The sequence below is a fragment of the Arvicanthis niloticus genome, chromosome 1, assembly GCF_011762505.2.
Source record: "Arvicanthis niloticus isolate mArvNil1 chromosome 1, mArvNil1.pat.X, whole genome shotgun sequence".
In the NCBI taxonomy this organism is placed as follows: Eukaryota; Metazoa; Chordata; class Mammalia; order Rodentia; family Muridae; genus Arvicanthis; species Arvicanthis niloticus.
The window spans coordinates 1,413,594-1,429,149 of NC_047658.1; the positions used below are offsets into that span (position 1 = coordinate 1,413,594).

The 15,556-nt window shown below is 41.0% G+C and overlaps 1 protein-coding gene across 1 annotated transcript in view; it reads left to right on the top strand.

Annotated features, from left to right (window-relative positions):
* The window catches only part of LOC117714118 (cell adhesion molecule CEACAM5-like), a 51,826-nt gene that overhangs the window by 15,302 nt on the left and 20,968 nt on the right, over nucleotides 1-15,556 (top strand). The window contains exons 3-6 of the mRNA XM_034510768.1: nucleotides 8,583-8,942; nucleotides 9,635-9,985; nucleotides 11,182-11,541; nucleotides 13,624-13,626. Of these exons, the coding sequence (XP_034366659.1) occupies nucleotides 8,583-8,942; nucleotides 9,635-9,985; nucleotides 11,182-11,541; nucleotides 13,624-13,626 (1,074 nt within the window). The remainder of the gene's footprint in view (nucleotides 1-8,582; nucleotides 8,943-9,634; nucleotides 9,986-11,181; nucleotides 11,542-13,623; nucleotides 13,627-15,556) is intronic.

The window sequence follows — 15,556 nt, forward strand, 5'->3', positions numbered from 1 at the left end:
TGGGTTACATTGATGGATTCCTGAATATTGAACCATCCCTGCATTCCTGGGATAAGCCTACTAGATCATGACGAATGATTGCTTTGATGTGTTTTTGGATCCAGTTTGCGAGAATTTTATTGAGTATTTTTGCATCAATATTCATAAGAGAGATTGCTCTGTAGTTCTTTTTCTTTGTTGGGTCTTTGTGAGGTTTAGGTATGAGTGTAATTGTAGCTTCATAGAACAAATTGGGTATTGTTCCTTCTGTTTCTATTCTGTGGAATAGTCTGAAGAGAATGGGTATTAGGTCTTTCTCAAAGGTCTGATAGAATTCTACACTAAAACCATCTGGCCCCAGACTTTTTTGATGGGGAGCTTTTTAATGACTGATTCTATTTCTTTTGGGGTTATGGGACTGTTTATATGGTTTATCTGCTCCTGTTTTAATTTCGATCCTTGGTATCTGTCTAGAAAATTGTCCATTTCATCTACATTTTCCAATTTTGTTAAGTATAGGCCATTGTAGTAGGATCTGATGATTTTTTTTAATTTCCTCAGTTTCTGTTGTTATGTCTCCCTTTTCAGTTCTAATTTTATTAATTTGAGTATTGTCTGTGCACCCTTTGGTTAGTCTGGCTAAGGGTTTGTCTATCTTGTTGATTTTCTCAAAGAACATGCTCCTGGTTTGGTTTATATTTTGTATAGTTCTTTTTGTTTCAACTTGGTTGATTTCAGCCCTGAGTTTGATTATTTCCTGCCGTCTACTCTTGGATATATTAGCTTCTTTTTGTTCTAACACTTTCAGGTGTGCTGTCAAGTTGTTAGTGTATGTACTTTCCAGTTTCTTTTTGTGGGCACTTAGAGCTATGAGTTTTCCTCTTAGTACTGATTTTATGGAGTTCCACAAGTTTTGGTATGATGTATCCTCATTTTTATTAAATTCTAAAAAGTCTTTAATTTCTTTCTTTATTTCTTCCTTGACCAAGTCATCATTGAGGAGAGCATAGTTCAGTTGCCACGTGTATGTGGGCTTTCCTTTGTTTTTGTCCACATTAAAGACGAGTCTTAGTCCATGGTGGTCTGATAGAGTACAAGGGATTATTTCAATCTTTTTGTATCTGTTGAGGCCTGTTTTGTGACCAATTATATGGTCTATTTTGGAGAAGGTACCACAAGGTACTGAGAAAAAGGTATAGTCTTTTGTTTGAGGATGAAATGTTCTATAGATGTCAGTTAAGTCCAATTGGTTCATAACTTCTGTTAGTTGTCTCAGTTTAGTTTTTGTTACCATGATCTGTCCATTGCTGAGAGTGGGGTGTTGAAATCTCCAAGTATTATTGTGTGAGGTGAAATGTATGCTTTAAGTTTTAGTAAAGTTTCTTTTATGTATGTGGGTGCCCTTGCATTTGGGGCATAAATATTCAGAATTGTGAGTTCCTCTTGGTACATTTTTCCTTTGATCAATATGAAGTGTTCTTCTTTATTTTTTTGATTACTTTTGGTTGAAATTGATTTTATTTGATATTATAATCACTACTCCAGCTTGTTTCTTGGGACCATTTGCTTAGAAGATTGTTTTCCATCCTATTACTCTGAGGTAGTATCTGTCTTTTTCACAGAGGTGGGTTTCCTGTATGCAGCTAAATGCTGGGTCATGTTTATGCATCCAGTCTGATAGTCTATGTCTTTTATTGAAGAGTTGAGTTCATTGTTATTAAGAAATATTAAGGAAAAATGAATGTTGGTTCCTGTTGTTTTTGTTATTGGCGGTGGAGTTATGTTTGTGTAACTATCTTCTTTTAGGGTTTTTGGAAGATTACTTTCTTGCTTTTTCTAGGTTGTAGTTTCCCTTCTTGTGTTGGAGTTTTCCACCAATTATCCTTTGAAGTGCTGTATTTGTGGTAAGGTATTGTGTACATTTGGATTTGTCATGGAATATTTTGGTTTCTCCATCAATATTGATTGAGAGTTTTTCTAGGTATAGTAGTCTGGGCTGGCATTTGTGTTCTCTTAGGGCCTGTATGATATCAGTCCAGGATCTTCTGGCTTTTATACTCTCTGATGAGAAGTCTGGTGTAATTCTTATAGGTCTGCCTTTATATGTTACTTTGCCTTTTTCCCTTACTGCTTTTAGTATTTTTTCTTTGTTTTGTATATTTGATGTTTTGATTATTATGTGACTGGAGGTATTTCTTTTTTGGTGTAGTCTATTTGGGGTTCTGTAGGCTTCTTGTATATTTATGGACATCTCTTTCTGTAGGTTAGGACAGTTTTCCTCTATAATTTTGTTGAAGATATTTACTGGTTCTTTGGTTTGTGAGTCTTCACCCACATCTATACCTATTATCCTTAGGTTTGGCCTTTTCATTGTGTCTTGGATTTCCTGTATGTTTTGGGTTAGTAGCTTTTTGCATTTTGCATTTTCTTTGACAGTTGGTCAATGTTTTCCACGATATATTCTGCACATGAGATTCTCTCTTGTATCTCTTGTATTCCATTGTTGATACTTGTGTCTATGACTCTTGATCTTTTTCTAGGTTTTCTATCTCCAGAGTAGTCTCCCTTTGTGATTCCTTTATCTTTTCTACTTCCATTTTTAGATCTAGGATGGTTTTGTTTAATGTTTTTACCTGTTTGGTTGTGTTTTCTTGCAATTCATTAAAGGATTTTGTGTTTCCTCTTTAAGGGCTTCTATCTGTCTACCTGTGTTCTCCTTAAATTCTTTGAGAGTATTATTTACATCCTTCTTATAGTCCTCTATCATCATCATGAGAAGTGATTTTTAATTCTGAATCCTGCTATTCTGGTGTGATTGGGTGTTCAGGGCTTGCTATGATGGGGTAACTGGGTTTTGATTATGCCATGTAACTTTGGATTCTGTTGTGTACATTCTTGTGCTTGCCTGATGTAGGAAGCCGCTGTTAGTGGTGGTATAATTCGCCATTCCAAGATGGCGCGGACATCGTGTCCTCTCCATTAGTAAACAACTAACTGCGCAGGAGCAAAGAGGCAAAAGCGCACCAAAAGTCACTGCCAATCCCGAGGCGTATTATGGGTAATGAGTGAACAGCCAATCAGAAGTGAATACATCACTCTAGGGTGTATTTAAGCTGTGCCTCTTCCTGTCTTTGGCGCTTCCGCGGTCTTTACAGATTAAAGCCTCGCTGTGCTGATACCCGAATACTGTCTCACGTGTCTCTCTTCCACGGGTGAAAAGGGGACACGGGAGGCACGCGGAACAACTGGTGGTGAAACCCGGGAGTTTCAAGGCGACGCAGAGGCCCCCAAGTTTTGGGGCGGGTTAAAAGACTACAGGACGAGGTACACCTCTGGAAGATATGCCTGGGGTGGAAGCATTTGTGGCAAGCTTATTAAAACTCACCGCTGCCGCTCCACTAGCTAGCCTCTTGCTTGCATTGCATTTGTTTTTAACTTATTTGTGTTGTGAGAAAGAGGGCCACTCTAGCATACCAGAACCAGGGCGTGTTAGCTGGCATCAGGCTAAGGAGCCTGGAAAGGAGAAACAGGCAAAAAGGCCTGGACAACAGAGGCAGGGCAAAGAGCCTGGTCATAGGAAAGAGTACTCAAAAGGAACAAGGGCTACTGCAGAGCTCATTAAGCTTATGGAACCTTCACCGGCGGGTGGAGAGAGAGCAGAGGACAAAAGGATCCTTCTTTATGACAGAATCTTTGGGGAAGCATCTGCGCTCTGCTACATGGGGCGGCTTGCAGCCCGGCAGAGCGAGAGCAAGAGAGCGTGGTGCGAAAGACAGGCAGAGGAGGGAAGACGGTCTGCTCTGGGAAACGGCATACTGCCGGCAGACACATGGGGAGTGCCCTGCGAGCTTAGAGCAAACAATGCCAGTGATAGAACAGATGATCTTTGAAAATGCCACAGCTGAATGCAGTACAACCATTGTCCCTCATAAGAACAAGAGGCTACAAGATTGGCTGAGGGCCTGCTGTGGCCCAGGGTGGGAAGCTGTTTGTGCTTATTCCACAGGTGAAAACAATTCAACTTGGGTCCCTACGAGGCTGGTGCAGATTGTGAAGAATGAAGCTAGGTTGCAAGATTACAGCCCTGATTCTCCTGATACTGATGTTCGATTTGGGGATAAGTATACCACTGTGGGACATAATTAGATCTTGGCCTGTTCCCTTGCCAGTACATTCAACTGCTGAAGCGCTGCTTTTGTTTACAGCTATTGAGTGTTACTTTGTTGCTCTGTCCTCAGGCTCACTGGCCAGCAGCCTGAGTTATACAATGCTACAAGTTTTCCATTAAATTTTACACTTTGTTTTGTGGCAGCAAAACTTTATAGCATAAAGGTAATCTACTTGGTGTTGATTTTAGATACAGAAAAGATACAACACGTATCTTTTAAGGTTTACAGTTTAAATTTAAGGTTTAAAGTTAAAAGCAAAAATGCACAATTCGGCCTAGCCAAGCCTCAGAGAGCAGGCCGGAGGGAGGTTAAGCGCATTTACATTTGAATTAAGACAATGCAGACTGAGCTACAGAAGCCCAGGTGCTAAGCATTCCCTTTTGTTCTGGGTCTTTAGACCAGGCCCTAGAAATGTGCTTACAAGAATTCGTCTCTTGTCTTCATTGTTTCTTGTGAGAAAAGGGATAAATCTAAGACCCAAAGACTTTACAACAGTCTGTGGGCTAAAAGTTATGATTATGCTGGAGGCGTTAAAATTATGCCTACTTCCCTCCATGAGTATAACTGTACCTGCTGATAAAATATGGTTCAAATTGTTTTAATTTCTTTATATTCAAAGTTGTTAAAAATGAGATGCCTTGGATTCCTCTAATGTATGTAACAATTATTAGAGAATACGGTTGGCTTTTATCCCATATTCTCATGGGACTAAAAAAGATTGGTTATTAAATTAATCCAAAATAAAGGTCAAATTTAAGATTTATACAGCCTAACTTGTCTACTCCAGCTGCCATTTCAGTAAATGCTTATATAAAAGATGTTTTATACCATCCCTTTACTTTTCTGCTAAAGGTGAGAGATTTACAGTTAGTAAATTTATTCATAATTTTTAAGAGCCCATGAAGTGATATTTGTTAGAAATAATTGCTTCAGAAAATGGTTAATTGTTTTACGTTTTATATATACAAATATTGTTGCTGCTTTAATACAAAAAATTAAGAGGTTAAATCTTTTGGTGTGTATTATTCATTGTGTGATACTTTACTAGTGGATTTCTCTAAAGAAGTTTTTTCTGCAAGCCATTGCTCCAATGTAACGAGTTTTAAAAATTTTTTAGAGTACTTGTTACTCCAAAAAAGGATTCAAAGACAGTGTCTTTCAATATTTGAGACCTCAGTTATATCCTAATTAGATGGGGCTAGAGAAATGGCTCAGCCGTTAAAGGCTAGACTTTTAAAATATAAAGGATGAACTCCCAGCAACCACATGGTGGCTCACAACCATTTGTGGTGGGGATCTAACGCCATCTTCTGCCTTGTGAGTGTACATGCAAAAGAAAATGGTTTACTTTTAATCTTGATTTGCTCTTAGTGATTTTTAAAAGTTGTTAAGAGATATTATTTGGCTAAAACCTCATCTTAAGCTTACCATAGGAGGATTTAAACCTCTGTTTGATATTTTCAAAGAGATGCAAGTCCTAAATTAAATCATATGTGTATTTTCTTGAGTTTACCCTGCTTCAACACAATTAAATTATGTGTTGTAGCCACTGTTTAGAATGTTAAAAAAAGGTGTATCTGCCTTTGTCTTGTTGAATGGTATATTTCATGAAGTACAAAATGTTTTGGCTACATGATCTAATATCTCTAGTCATTTGAATAACATTAAAATTAATAAGGTGTTTAAGAATGCATCTGCACAACCGGTCTCGGTGTGGGTAGACCCTCCATTTTTCTTTATGTTATCCAACTTTCAGAATAATTCTGATATCTTGGATTGTAAGAATGTTACATGCCTTTTGGCACAATGCTGGAATGGATCACTAGACCTAGCCATGGTTAATAAAGGTACAGCAGCTACTGTTGTTAATCAAATTTCAGAAAAGACCTCTAAGGCTTTGACCATTTTACAGAAAGTGGATGCATATCAGACATCCTTTGGTCAATCAGAGAGCTGATTTGCTCCAGGCCCATGTGGAGCAGCTCACAGATGTGGTTCAAATGAGCTGCGTGTCAGCAACCCCACATCTAGGTATTACACCTCTGAGATTTGTGAATGATACACTTGTTCAAAGCCATAATCTTTCTGCTTATTTAAAAGGGAATTTGACTGGGGAGTTGGACCAGGTGCAGCAATTGCAAATCCGAATCTTGAGCCTTGATGGAGTGCGGATGGACCTCGTTACCCCTGGCGATTTTACTTCTTGAATTTCTTCTGCCTTTTCCTTCTTTCTTAAATGGTGGGATAGGCCTGTTTGATGCAGCCCCACGTTGTGGATTGGTGTTCATGTATGGTTGGTCTGTAAGCTCAGAGCCCAACAAAAACGTGACAAGGCCGCTATTGCCCAAGCACTCGCAGTCTTGGAGCAAAGATCTCCCCCTGAAATTTGACTATCTAGGCTAAGAAAGTAGCCGATGACTGAGACCCTCAGTCGATGCACCCCAAGGGTTCAGCCCATTGCACTGGGTCGATGAGAGGTCTAAGTCCAGCCAGCCCTTGCCTAAATAGCTGTGGTACCTAAATAGTAGGTTGACAGCCCTTGCACTCCTGGGAGCTATACTCCATTGCACAGGGATGGGTGTCAATTCCTCTTTACATCCCCTTAGCCCTTGCACCCAGAGGACTTGTTTCCATTGCACCTGGTAGGGTAAGGGAGAATCTTCGGGCTGTAAGCTTTTGATTGTTTATTCCTCCAAGATGGAGTTTGCTTGATCGGGCTTGAGTTCAAATCTTGATTGATGCTGTGCTTAATAGGCAAAAGGCTGTTTCATATTAATAATTTAAACGGGGAGAGATGTAGGAAGCCGCTGTTAGCGGTGGTATAATTCGCCATTCCAAGATGGCGCGGACATCGTGTCCTCTCCATTAGTAAACAACTAACTGCGCAGGTGCAAAGAGGCAAAAGCGCGCCAAAAGTCACTGCCAATCCTGAGGCGTATTATGGGTAATGAGTGAACAGCCAATCAGAAGTGAATACGGCACGCTAAGGTGTATTTAAGCTGTGCCTCTTCCTGTCTTTGGTGCTTCCGAGGTCTTTACAGATTAAAGCCTCGCTGTGGTGATACCCGAATACTGTCTCACGTGTCTCTCTTCCACGGGTAAAAAGGGGACACGAGAGGCGTGCGGAACAGCCTTTTGCCATCTGGTCAACTCTAGTGCTACCTGTACTCGCTGTCTCTGACTGAAGCCTCCCTTTTCATTTATCTTGCTTGTGTCTGAGTTTTTGGGGTCCAGATATTTCTGTGATGTTCTCTAGCTGCTCTGAGTACAGTGGTAAGTCTAGATGCCTCAGGATATGGCTCCTCCTAGGAAGCAGGCCAGCTAGGTGTCTGCTTTTCTGGGTGCAGTGTCTTCTCTAGGATGTCTCAGGATAAGGTGTCCACTGCTCTGAGTACAGTGGTTCCTCTAGGATGTCTTGGGATATGTTGTCTGTTGCTCTGAGTTCAATTGTTCCTCTTCTGCTCTGGGTTCAGTGGTACCTCTGATGCTCTGGGTTCAGTGGATCCTCTAGGATGTCTTGGGGGGGAATCTGGTATCCACACAGGAGCAGACCAAGCAGGGATCTGTGCCTGGCCTCAGATCCAGGAGAGCAAAATTTTTCTTTTTACATAAACCTAACCACTATTAAATTTTCTGGAAACTGGTGTTGTCAGCCATGATTTACCAAACAAAAATATCAAGCAGGTATTTAACAGTGACATAGTTCAATGGACATAGGCATTTGTATCATTGTCTGATAACATGAGAACTAATGAACTCAACATGTCCTCTGACCTCAACATAGGTACTATGTCATGCACCTACCTATAAATGCTGTAACACACCCATGCACATGAATGTACACAATGTAATTTGTCAATAAGTGTAAAAATAAAAAAAACTGAAGAAATATAGCATGATATACCCAAATTTACTAATATTTTAAACAAATCTAAGGGCATACAAAGTCCTATAACAAAATAGATTCATTCATAGGTATATGATTGTTTTCCAGGCTGCTTTTCCTTAAAAATTATAAGAAAAATCAAAAGTTCTCATGATGCCACTTCCCTAGTTGACTAGAAGACTAGCAGGTAAACAAAAGCTTCAAGTTGAAGTCCAGTATTGACTGGAAACACAAGACAAAGAGAACAACAACAACAAAGAGTCAGAGAGTTAAGCTACATGGTTTGTACGGAAAAAGTAACAGGAGGCATCAACCCAATACCAATCTACAATGAATGTTAGCGGGTACATCAAGGGCAGTGAGTCACAGCCATACTGAAACCTGAGTAGTGAGTACCATGCAGAGGAAAATACAAGAGCAGGGGCACAAAGTAGGATGGAGAAACACTTACCCACATGTTTAGGCTTAACAATGAACATACCTGCTCAGGATAAAGAACATCATCTTACCAAAAAGTGTTCTGATTTATATGAATTTTTTTCTTCTAGCATCTCTTTGGACATGTGTGCACCCTTCTCCCTATACCAAGCTCACCATTGAATCAGTGCCACCCAGAACTGCTGAAGGGGAAAATGTTCTTCTATGGGTTCAAAATCTTCCAAAAAATCTTCTATCCCTTTTCTGGTACAAAGGGGTGGTTGCAGTGAAGAAATTTGAGGTTGTCAAATACATTAAAGCCACAAATTCAAGTGTTCCAGGGCCTGCACACAGTGGTCGAGAGACAGTATACAGCAATGGATCTCTGCTGCTCAAGAAGGTCACACAGTATGATAGTGGATTCTATACTCTACGAACTATGAGTACAGATCTGAAAGATGAAGTAGCACATGTGCAACTCTACATGGATAGTAAGTGGTTCTCTAGGATTGTTCAGTGCAGGGTGGGGCTTAAATTCACAGAATTGTCATGTCTGTGGTTTGGACACTGAAATGTCAATATCCCATTAAACATTATATACTACAGGTGAATCATATAGTGGCATATTAAACTGAGGCTTCCATTTTCCAAAGGACTCTTGCATGTGTCAAGAATACTTAAAGCCAGCCATTACAGTACCCAAATCTTTTCTAATACCTGAGATGGAGAAAAAGATCAGACTTCTTGCCCTCATTCAGCCCAAACCACATGGGGTGCAGGGTAGAGTAGCAAGCATATCGATCAGGTGGAGTGAGTAGTTATCTGTAGTTATAAAGTAAATTGGAATAAAATTCAAAATTCACAGAGTTCAGAGGAAGCATCATCTCAAACTTAGGTGGAAATGAGAGTGCCATGAAAAAATGAGAAAAATGAGAAAGGCAGAGAGAAAGAGAGAGAGAGAGAGAGAGAGAGAGAGAGAGAGAGAGAGATCCTTGAAGAGAAATGAAACACTCAGCAACTTGAGAGAATGGAAGTCATATTGATGATATTCAACAAGTAGGATAGGCATACCACACCTGCAGCTTTAGGCTAAGCAAGAAGTCTATTTCCTCATGATAAAAATCAGCACCTTCTCACCAAGCCAATATTCTAAATGATAATTATTTTTCTCTTTTTTGTCTAGATTCCCTTTCTACTTGCTGTCACCATTTGCAAGTCAAGATTGAATCAGTTCCTCAGAATGTTGCTGTAGGAAAAAGTGTTCTTCTCCTAGTTCATAATATGCCAAAAGACTTTCAAGCATTTTTCTGGTACAAATCAGCATATAAGAGAGACCAATTCAAAATTGCAGAATACAGCAGAGCATTGGATTCCACTATCTTTGGGAAGGCATACAGCTTAAGAGAGATGGTATACACCAATGGATCGCTGCTAATAGTTGATGTCATTGAGGAGGATGCAGGATTTTACATGCTAGAAATTTTAAGAAATGACTTCAAAATTGAAAAAGCCCACATTCAACTCCATGCAAATTGTAAGTGACTCTTGATGGTCTCTAGGCACTGCACATGGCTTATCCTACTATACACACTGAAGTGTATAGAAGGAGCTGGATCTACTCACCTTCCCATTGTATTGTTCTCCACATTGGGTATTTGCACTTCAGTATACACATAGAGTAGACAACCTTGCTGTTTGCTGTATCTCCATGTTGGGACTTGGGCACTTAGTGCAGGAGTCACATGTTACAGACTAACTGCAGTTGATCAGAATGCTTCATTTGAATTCACCATGTAGGTACCTTAATTTATGGTGGGTAACTCATCCCAAGGATATCAGCCCCTGTCTACACTTTGGAATTCTGTCCAGGAATGTGTCTTTGAGAAAGATCCTGAGAGACAATGAGAACACCTGGTTGAGGAAATAATGGGATACTCCCTAGTTACTGAGAAAGAGAGCATAGCTGGACATGTTCCCAGCCTATTAACTAACTGTCCTGATGGGCTTATGGGACTTATAGGAAAGTTACATAGGACTCACACTCACAATTATAATGAATAAATAAGTGTAAAAATGAAAGCAATTGGAAAAATGTAGCTCTCTATACCAAAACCTATGCTTCATATATATGTATGTACACATATGCATATATGCACATATATACATATAAATGTATTAATTTTTTATATATCTACCTATTTAGAGAGACATAGAGGATTCTAGAACTTTATTCATTCTTTCTTTTTTCATTTATTATCCAGAGGTATCTGATTTGTTTTCTAGGCTGCATTTCCTAAAAAATTATAAGAGAAATTTAAAATCTTATAATGTACCAGATTCATTTGACTGCAAGTATGGCCAAAGGAAAAGATGAAATCTGAAGTCCAGTGATTGGAACCACAAGAAGTACAGAAGACAACAAAACAGCAATAGCAAGAGTAACAAAGAATAAGGGAGTTAATATGCAGGGTGTGTAGAGACAAACATAGAGTGTTATACCACTCTATACGGAATGATATCAGGTATCTAAAGAGAGTGAGCCAGAACAATGCTGACATCTGAGTAGAGAGTACCATGTAGAGAATACCACAAGTAGAGGGACACAGAGTAGGACAGGGAGACACTCCCCACACAGTTAGGCTTTACAATGTACACTGCTCAGGACAGAAGGCCTCATCTCATGAAAACACAAAGGTCACAATTAATATGATTCTTTCTCTTTATATTTAGGCTTTGTTTCAAACTTCAACGACTCTCCCTCCACTGCACAGCTCAGTATAGAATCAGTGCCACCCAGCATTGCTGAAGGTGAAAGTGTTCTTCTACAGGTCCACAATCTCCCAAAAAACCTCATATCCCTTTTCTGGTACAAAGGGATGATTGCAGAGAAGAAATTTGAGCTAATCCAACACATAATAGCCACAAGTTCAAGTATCCCAGGGCCTTCATACAGTGGTCGAGAAACAGTGTACAGCAATGGATCCTTGCTGCTCCAGAAGGTCACACAGAAAGATAGTGGATTCTATACTCTACAAACTATGAGTATAGATATGAATGATAAAGTGTCACATGTGCAACTCCAACTGAACAGTAAGTAGTTCTCTGTGATTGTTCAGGTCTGGGTGAGGCTTAGACTCACAGGATTGTCATGCCTGTTCTGTCCTCCTTCAGCCACTGGACTGAGTCCCCATGTTTCTGTTTGAGCACTTAGTGCATGCCACACATGGTACAGCCAAGCAGCCATAGATCTGAATTTGTTATCTTACTTTCCCCTGTACCAAAGGTGTCATTGAAAGGAAACAACTCAGCTTAAGATGTCAGAGTCTGCCATGAATCAGAGTTTTAGCCATGTATATGAGGAAACCATTGCATCCTCACATAGAAGTGAGTACCAGGAAGGCCTGAAAACAGTCATCTGACCCAGGACTGAAAACAGGTGACCCTGAGAATCATTTGCCAGGATATTGCCCTTACTTCCCTTACTTTTCTCAGTGCTTAGAGGGAACCAGGGTTTTAGGCCAATCATTTCAAACTAGGGTATTTTTCAGCTCCAAGTATCAGAGGTCTATAAATATAATCTAGGATATAATGTAGATAAAATGAGGAGTGCTGCATGGTGTCTTGACCCTTTTGGCTTGCTCTGTGTGTTGTGTTCTCTTTTATCATCTCTCAGGGGGTGGATTGTCTTGAAGTGGTCTGGACCCTTTAATATCAATATCCCATTAAACATTATATACCATAGGTGAATCATGTTGTGGCATATTAAACCAAGGGTTTCAGTTTTCAAAGGATTCTAACATGTGTCAAGATTACCTAAAGCCAGCTATCCTAGTATTCCAACCTATTCTAATACTTGAACTTTAGAGGATCAGACTTCTCCTTCCCATCATTCAGCCCAAATCCTGTGGGATACAGGATATATCAGCAAGCATATCTGCCAGGTGCAGTTAGTGATTGTTTGTAGCTATAAAGCAAATTAGAATAAAATTCACAGAGTTCAGAGTAGGTATTATCTCAATCTTAAGTTGCCATGATCCATGATTGTGCACAGTATCTGACTATCTGACTAGAGGGTATTGAGGATGAACCCATGAAAAAATGAGAGAGAGAGAGAGAGAGAGAGAGAGAGAGAGAGAGAGAGAGAGATCCTTGAGGATAAATAAAACACTCAGCACCTTGAGAGAATGAAAATCATATTGATGATATTCAACAAGTAGGATAGGCATACCACACCTGCAGCTTTAGGCTAAGCAAGAAATCTATTTCCTCATGACAAAAATCAGTGTTAGGCACTGTAAGAACCTCGCCCCAAGATGGCAATGGCCACCCAAGGGCCGAGTGATAAACAAGTCCTTATTAGATGTGAAGGCTGTGCTTCAAAGTGGCCTGATCTTACGCAAGTGTCATGAGCCTATGGAGAGATGATACGTGGCATGAGTTCATGGGCTCCTGGCAGGGTTTATAAGCTGCACCCGGGAAGGGCTCTCGGGCTCGCGGGCTCGCCATCTTGACTACCAACTGCTAAGCATCCTGAGTAAACTGCTGTGAGAAGGAACCTGTTGTTCTGTGTCTTAATTCCTGCTGGTCAGGGTTGGCACGGCACATTTGGTGGCCCGGTACGGGGACGTTAAAGTCCCGGAGTTCCAGAACTCTCAGTGGACAGGGCAGTCGACCAGTAAGTGCCCAACAAATAGGGCCAAGATTCTAAAAAGGGTCTTGGAAGGAGACAAGAGTCAAACCGCGGTAAAGCGTTTTGCAGCAAGCAGGAAAAGAAGGAAAGTGAAACTATGGGTAACTCTTACCTCCTGTCCAGTAATGCTAGCTTTAAGGAAATTGCTGAAAACGAAAGGACTTAAAATTAAAGATATAGTCCTAGATAATTTTCTTCAGGAAGTTGATACCTTTGCCCCATGGTTCACGGTGTCCAGACACTTAACGTTGTCCAGCTGGGATAAACTTGGAAGAGATCTAGATTTTGTGTGGAAGCAAGGAACTTTAAAAGGAGGGGTCCGAGGAATCTGGAAATTGGTGCACCGCTGTTTAGAAAGTGAAGAACGCAAGTCTGCCATTCATGCCTCTAAGGCGGCTCTAAGAGCCGGTTAAGGAATCTCACTCTGAATGCTCTGATAGAGGATCAGAGAAAGGTGGTGAAAGTAAGAAGGGGATTGCTAGCCTGTATTCTAGTCTGAAGGATTTGGATGGTGATAGCAGCTCAGAAAGCTCTGATGATAGCAGCTCAGAAAGCTCTGGTGAAGAAGAGGATGAGTTAGACAAAATGGAGGAAGATCTAGAAGAGTTGCTAGCCAAAATGGAGGTGATAGCCCTTTCGAAAAGCAAAAAGGAGGAGGATGGGAGAAAAGGCAGAAGTGGGCTTAAGCCATCACCCTGGGCGGTACCCAGTATGCCGCCTTTGGCTCCCCCTGCAGGAACCCGCCTTATGCTGAGGTTCCACAGCCCCCACCATTGAATCAGAGATCTTCTTTTTGCCCTCAGATGTGGAAGGAGGCCACAGGAGCCTTTCCTGTTTTTGAGGATGCCAATCAACAAAGATATCACGAACCTTCAGATTTTAAACAACTGAAAGCCTTGGCTGAGTCAGTGAAGTCCTATGGCATTAATGCCTCATTTACGCAAGCCCAGTTAGAGAGGATTGCCTTAAAAGCCATGACATCTGCAGATTGGATGAGTACAGTAAAAGCCTGCTTAACGATGGGACAGTATCTTGATTGGAAGTCTTTATATACTGATTATGCTCAAGCACAGGCTCGTGCTAATGCAGCCAATAATCAGCCTGCTTGGAACTTTGATATGTTAATGGGACAAGGTCAGTGGGTTGTTAATCAGACAGCTTATCCTTTGGAGGTGTATAATCAGATTAACAGCATGGCTGTGAAAGCCTGGAAAGCCCTGCCTAATAAGGGAGAGGTCTCTGGCAATTTAACTAAGGTCATTCAGGGACCTACAGAGCAATTCTCAGACTTCGTGGCTCGTATGATGGAGGCAGCAGGAAGAATCTTTGGTGACCCCAATGTCACCATGCCCTTGATTAAGCAATTAATTTTTGAACAATGCACCAGAGAATGCCTTAAGGCTATAACCCCCTGGAAGCCAAAAAGACTCCAGGCATGGATGAAAGCTTGTAGAGAACTTGGAGGGCCTCTATCTAATGCTAGTTTGGCCACTGTGGTGATGCAGCTGACAAAAAGAAAGGGAAACACCCCAGGGGTGTGTTTTCTATGTGGCTGGCAGGGTCATCTAAAGAGACAATGTCCCAATAAGGGGCAAAGACAAAGCGGACACCCAGGATCTGAGCTTTGTCCCAGATATAAGAAAGGTAATCATTGGGCCAGTGAGTGTAGGTCAGTCAAAAACATTAATGGACAGCCTTTAGCTCCTGGCCATGCCAGTGCATGTCCAAAAAATGGGAAGTGGGGCCCAGGACCCCAGGGCCCACAAATATATGGGGCAGTGGAAAATCAGGAGACACAGGTACAGGAAGTCAGTCTACATCCGCTCCAAGGAGAGCGACATCAGGCTCTGCAGGGTTGGACCTCCGCTGCACCGCTCGACTGGTCTTAACACCTCAATTAGGAGTCCAGCCTATTAGTACAGACTTTAAAGGACCTTTACCTAAAGATACAGTTGGATTGTTGATTGGCCGCTCATCTTCAACCTTAAAAGGCCTTATTATCCACCCTGGAATTATTGATTCTGATTATGAAGTAGAAGTTAAGATTCTTGCTTTGTCTCCAAGGGGAATTACCGCAATTTCCCCAGGGGACAAAATTGCTCAATTAGTGCTATTGCCCAGCTTACATGCATTGTTCCCATCCAAAAAAGGAAAAAGGGGAACTCAAGGGTTTGGCTCTTCAGGAGGTCCAGATTCAATATTTCTATCCTTAGATTTGGATAGTTGTCCTCTTGTTAATTTGGAAGTCAATGGGAAGAAATTATTAGGACTTCTTGATACTGGTGCTGATTGCAGCATTGTTGCCCTTACAGATTGGCCATCAGATTGGCCCATACAAGCATCCTCTCAGATGTTGCAAAGATTGGGTTATGCTAAGTCTCCTGATATGAGTGCAAGAGAACTTCCCTGGAAAGA